Source organism: Vicia villosa, linkage group LG6, assembly GCF_029867415.1.
Source record: "Vicia villosa cultivar HV-30 ecotype Madison, WI linkage group LG6, Vvil1.0, whole genome shotgun sequence".
In the NCBI taxonomy this organism is placed as follows: domain Eukaryota; kingdom Viridiplantae; phylum Streptophyta; class Magnoliopsida; order Fabales; family Fabaceae; genus Vicia; species Vicia villosa.
In genome coordinates this window covers 25,523,033-25,529,365 of record NC_081185.1, presented here as the reverse complement: position 1 = coordinate 25,529,365, position 6,333 = coordinate 25,523,033, and the positions used below count along the sequence as shown (strand labels likewise).

The following is a 6,333-nucleotide window of genomic DNA, read 5'->3' as shown; positions in this document are numbered from 1 at the left end:
AAACCGAACAACATGAAAGATCTTCGTCCTATATCTCATTGTAATGTAGTGTACAAGTTGGTTGCCAAATTGCTAGCCAATAGGTTGAAACTTGTGTTGAATAAATGTGTTTCGGAGGAGCAGTCGGCGTTTGTTGAAGGTCGGTCCATTCTTGATAATGCATTGGTTGCAACGGAAATTATTCATGCCTTAAAAAGAAAGACAAGTGGTAACACTGCCTATTTGGCTTTAAAGATTGATATTAGCAAAGCTTACGATAGAGTGGATTGGGGGTTCCTTCGTGCTATTCTTCTTAGATTGGGCTTTGACGAGAGATGGACCTATTGACTTATGATGTGTGTGACTTCGGTGTATTATTCTGTTCTTGTTAATTCGGATAGGGTTGGACTAATTATTCCAGGAAGAGGTCTGAGGCAAGGAGACCCCCTCTCTCCATACCTGTTTATCCTCGTCTCTGAAGGGCTTCTGCTCTTATTAGAGGCGCTGTTTCTCGGGGAGACCTTCATGGAGCACATATTTGCAAGGGGCACCCAGTGTGTCCCACTTGCTTTTTGCTGACGATTGTTTTTTATTTTGCAGGGAAAATCTGGTGGAGGTGACAAACCTCATGAATATTCTTACTACTTATACTGAGGCGACAGGTCAGGAGATCAACCTGTCTAAGTCTGAAGTGTTTTTTAGCCGTAATTTGAGTGGTCCGACCCAGGAGGATCTAGCCAGATTGATGGGGGTGAAACATGTTTTGGGCACAGGAATGTACTTGGGGTTACCTTCGATGATCGATAGAAGTAAGAAGGCATTGTTTTCATTTATCAAAGATAGAATTTGGAAACGAATCAATACTTGGAGTGGTAGATCTTTGTCAAGAGCAAGGAAAGAGGTTATGATTAAATCAGTTCTCCAGTCGATACCGGCCTATATTATGAGTGTGTATTTGATTTCGGATGGGGTGGTGAATGATATCGAGAGAATGCTTAATTCGTTTTGGTGAGGGGTGGTCGTAACAACAAAGGTATTAGGTGGTTGGCTTGGGATAGGATGACTAGCTCGAAAAGTGAAGGAGGTATGGGATTTAGGGATTTTAAAGCTTTTAACATGGCTATGGTTGCAAAGCAAGGTTGGAATATTGTATCGAAACCAGACTCTCTTGTGGCTAGAATCTTCAAAGCAATGTACTTTCCTAAATCCTCTTATCTTGATTCCAAGATTGGTAACAATCCGAGTTATGCTTGGCGGAGTTTGTGGAAGGCTAAGGAAGTCCTAAAAATTGGTAGTCGGTGGAGTATTGGTAGTGGGAGTAGTATAAAGGTGATGTATGATCCGTGGATCCGGGAGAAAGGTGGGTGGTGGGTAAACGGTCTGCAAGGTCAAAATGTGTATAACCTCTTTGTTAAGGATCTTATGCTTCCAAACATTAAGCAGTGGGATGTTATTAAGGTAAAACAAATTTTTGACAAGGAAGGGGCTGAAGCCATTCTTAGAGTTCCCTTAGTGGAGGATGTAGTGAACGATAGGTTGATTTGGCACGAGGAGAAGAATGGGGAGTATAGTGTTAAATCGGGTTATAAACTTTGGAAAGGGTTCCATAGTAGTACTCGGCACCACGGTATGGAGAGTAGGTGGAAGAATATTTGGAGTATTTACGCGCCACCAAGAGCTAAGCATTTACTTTGGAGAATTTGTAAAGGATGCCTCCCAACGCGCTCAAAGCTACAATAACATCATGTTCAGTGCCCGTCTTTATGCCCTTGGTGTGAGGTAGATGATGAAGATGAGTGTCATGTGTTTTTCGGATGTTTTTGCACTCTTCAAAGCTGGCGGGCAGCAGGTTTGTCTTCTATAATAGATCATCGGTTACATACTTTTCAAGATGCTAAGTCCCTTATTTTTTATGTGTGTAGCCGTGAGGACCGTAGGGATGCGGGTAGATTTGCTGTTTTGTTGGAGGTTCTTTGGAGAAGTAGGAATAATGTGGTTTGGCAAGATACTCGGGATGATGCTATGAGGATTGGTTTACAGGCCTACCATAATTGGTATGATTGGTTCTCAGCTAGAGAAGAGAACATTTTAGGTGTTATTAATAATATCTCAACTGTATGGAGTCCGCCTTTGAATAATTATTTGAAATGTAATGTTGACGCAAGTTTCAATAATATGCATGGTACTACAAATAAAGGGTTGTGTTTTAGGGACCACTTGGGGAGATTTGTTTCAGCTGGTGTGTCGTGGGATGCAGGCTTTCTTTCCGTTATTGAAGCGGAAGCCACCGCCTTGAAGGAAGCTATCCAGGATGCTATTTCCCTTCATCTATCTCATGTTATTTTTGAAAGTGACTGTCAACTTGTCATTAAGTCTATTCATGATACAAATTTAGGTAGCTCTGAATTTAGTTTTATTATTAATTACATTCGGCAGTTGTTAGCTTTGTTTCCAAACTTTGAGGTAAAGTTCATTAGGCGCCAAGCGAATTCGGTTGCCCATGCTTTAGCTAAGGCGGCCAATTCTTGGGCTAGGCGTAGCTCCATTAATAGTGTACCTCCTTGTATTGAACCTTATTTGTTGAATGATATCCATTAAGTTTGCTTTTGTCAAAAAAAAAATTTAATTTTAAATGATAATTTGTATTTGGACTACAATATAGTCCAATTACATTAATTTTTCTATGAACCTAACACGTTGATTTCTTCTTATATTAAGGACCAGAGGGAATAATATTAAATAATTCTTAATTTTAAATAAAAATTACAAAATTTGTACCAATTCACTTTCAAAGCTAAGTGTGATAAATTGATAAATGATATCACTTTACAACTAGCAAATCAATTTTAAGTGTTAACATTAAATTTTTTAAAACAAATATTTATTTATTTCAAATAATACACAAATAATATACTAATTTAAAAATAAAATTTATAAAATGTAAATCCTTAATATATTTAATCAATTAAAAATTAATTAAATTATATGCAATTGGAATTAAATAACACAAAAATAAATATTTATTTATTTCAAAATAATTTAAATTAAATAATAATTAATTAATTTAATAGTAATTCAATTAATTGATAAAATATTTAATTAATTTAAATGAAATAATTCATTAATTTTTAAAACTATTTAATTAATTCAAATTAAATAGTAGTCAATTAGTTTAATAGTAATTTAATTAAATATTAATTTATTTTATTTGATTTATTATATTTAGAATTTATATTCGGCTTTGATAAGACATGTTTTGGAGTTTATAGTGTGAATACAAGATCACACTCACAAAGATGTTTTTGATTCATGGCAAACTCAACAAGCATACAAGCAACAAGGCACAAGCAGAAGAACTCAAAAGAAAAGCAAGCATTGGTCACTTATGAGAGAGCAGGTCGACCTACTATGCATATAGGTCGACTCAACACAAGCAAAACAAGAAAAATGCAGAAAAGCAGCAGCTAGGTCGACCTACTGTCAACCCAGGTCGACCTAAAATGGAGAAAATCTCATACACTTCTGCTGGGTCGACCCACACATCAACTAGGTCGACCTAATCTGAGGAAATGTCCCCAAAACGCATCTGAAGTGGATTCTGGTCGACCTACTCCTTTAACAGGTCGACCTAACTGGGAACAAATAACATCCAAAGGATATGCAGCTCTGTTAGGTCGACCTAAGCACCACAAGAGGTCGACCTATCTGATCAAAAAGAATATGCAGCTCTGTTAGGTCGACCTAAGCACCACAAGAGGTCGACCTATCTGATCGAAAATGCCAAAATTTCTGGTTTTCTCTGCTCCAACTGATTAGCTCTCATATATATTGTCCAAGGTTCAATTATTGAAAAACAACACCAACGACTGAAAGATACACAAAGTCTTCTCATCTTCGTTCTTCGTCATCTCCAACACAATTACACATAATCATTCTTGCGTTGAGGGTTAGTGATCGAGTTCGATAACGTCCATGGAACGGAATTGAAGATTCCTAGTGGGTGAAGATTTGTGGGGTTTTTGGTGAATAAAATCTGAGGGTTTTGTCCTCCAAGATAGGTGTTTCTTGGGGGTTTTTATCAAGAGGTTTCATCGAGGATCCATCTGAGTGTGAAGATTGAAGAACAAGGGTTCAAGGCAATTCAAGACACTGCAGAAAAGGGATCAAGTGAAGCTCTTGGATCACCTTGATCTGACTCAAGATTAAGGGGGAAGAAGATTCAAAGGATCGACATAATTGGTTTATGGTTTATCGCTTTGTTATCTTCTTTGTATAAACTGCTTTCAACATTAATGAAAGATTTCCCAATTTCAGTTTGGAATTGGGGGCAGACGTAGTCGTAGCGAGGACGATCGACGAACTGCCTAAACAAATATCGTGTTCTTGTCGCTTTTACCTTTTCATTTACGTTCTGTTCATATTTGGTTATAATAGCAAATTGATCAACGATTCGAGTGTTAAGATTGTGAATTAAGAACTTATATAAACATCACAATCCATCACACATTGAATCACCATCAATTTGATCATTATCACCAAGTGTTTGTGTTTTTGCTTCTTTCACTATTACTGCATTGCAAACGCCGTTCATCATATAAGAAGTTAATTGATTTTCAATAGAGCAACGTATTGATTCTATAGAGTATTCTCTTATCGTTTATCTCAAGCTGGTTAGTGGTTTTTAACACATATACAATCGTTTCAATAGTGGTTCGGAATAGACGCGAGTCGATTCAGAATCACTTCCGCTTAAAGTTCAATTAATTCCACAAAACTGTGTAAGATCTATTCACCCCCCCTCTAGATCCTAAGGTCAGCGTCTAACAAGTGGCATCAAGAGCACTGGTTTATTCCGTGCTACGTGAAACACTTATTGGAAAGATGGCTTCCGGACCTAAAGGGGCTCACAATAGAGCTCCAGTTTTCAACGGTGAAAACTATGGCTATTGGAAGGATTGTATGTGTGTCCACATCAATGCAATTGATAGGAACATCTGGACAGCTATTGTCAATGGTCCCTTTCAGATCACCATGACAAATGCAGCTGGTGCAGTTGTTCCAAAACCAGAAAATACTTGGGATGCTGAAGATGAAAAGAGATATGCATACGATTGGAAAGCGAGATACATTCTAATCTCAGCTCTAGGAGTTCATGAATACTATCGCGTTTCCCATTGTAGATCCGCTAAAGCTATGTGGGACACATTGCAAGTTGCCCACGAGGGAACGGATGATGTCAAACTAGCTAGGATCAATACGTTAACTCAAGAGTTCGAACTCATCCACATGGAAGATGGTGAATCCATCGAAAACATGCAGAAGAGATTCGTTCACCTGAAAAATCGGTTAAATTCTCTTGATAGACCTGTTTCCAATGCAGTTGCTACTAACAAAATCTTAAGATGCTTGAACAGGGAATGGCAACCCAAGGTTACAACAATAAAGGAAGCAAATGATCTAAACACCTTAGACATTACCACTCTCTTTGGTAAACTAGAGGAACATGAACAACATCTTAAATGCCTTGACATGCATGAGAAAAGGGCAAAGAAAGAAAAGAACATGGAGAAAGAGGTAGAGAAGAAGTCAATAGCTCTAAAAGCTTCAAGCTCCAAGACCTCAAGACAAGAGCTAGAGGATAGTGATACAAGTGATGACGAAGACTCCGATGATGAGGAAATGGGACTGTTTGTGCGAAGATACAACAAATATCTAAAGAAAAATGGAGCAAAACATTCTGACAAAGGCTTGATCAACTATAGAAAGCAATCAAACAAGTTCAAACAAGATGACGACAACAAAGGAAAAATCAAAGGCCCTTGCTTCAATTGTGGGAAAGCCGGTCACTACAAACCGGATTGTCCATATCTTAAGAAGGAAAAAGAGAAGAACCAAAGCAAAGGTCATAACAAATCTAAAAGAGCCTACATAGCATGGGAAAGTGATTCATCTAGTGAAAGCTCATCAAGCGATGAAGAAGAATCAGCAAACTTATGCCTTATGGCTCATCAACACAAGAAAAAGAAAGCTGTAAGTCATCTTAAACCTGAACTCATAGATAAGGTATCTCATTCTCAACTAAAACTTGCTTTTGAAGAATTACATAGAGATGCAATTGAAGCTTTCAAACTTTTGGCCTCAAATAAGAAAATCTTTTCATATCTTGAATCAAAAGTTGAGAAAACCGAAAAGGATATGGAAGCTTTAAAACAATCTATGCTAGACATTCAAAAGGATAAAGTTGAAATAGATCCTACATCATGGTTTGGTTGTGAGACATGTCACATTTGGCAAAAAGAAGTAAGAGATCTAAAAGCCAAGTTAGACAAGGCTCTACAACCAAAAGTGACTTTT

General features: G+C 37.5%; 1 protein-coding gene across 1 annotated transcript; it reads left to right on the top strand.

Annotated features, from left to right (window-relative positions):
• Positions 1–333: 333 nt before the first annotated feature.
• LOC131613394 (uncharacterized) lies at positions 334–991 on the top strand. Its single transcript, XM_058885069.1, has 2 exons — positions 334–413; positions 580–991. The coding sequence occupies exons 1-2, from the start codon at positions 334–336 to the stop codon at positions 989–991; spliced, it is 492 nt and encodes a 163-aa protein (XP_058741052.1).
• Positions 992–6,333: the final 5,342 nt, after the last annotated feature.

Excerpts from the sequence above, each read along its gene's own strand:
- LOC131613394 (XM_058885069.1), top strand. The coding sequence starts at position 334 with ATGTGTGTGACTTCGGTGTATTATTCTGTTCTTGTTAATTCGGATAGG. Across the intron at positions 414-579 it reads ATTCCAGGAAGAGGTCTGAG|GGAAAATCTGGTGGAGGTGA; the intron begins GCAAGGAGACCC and ends TTTATTTTGCAG.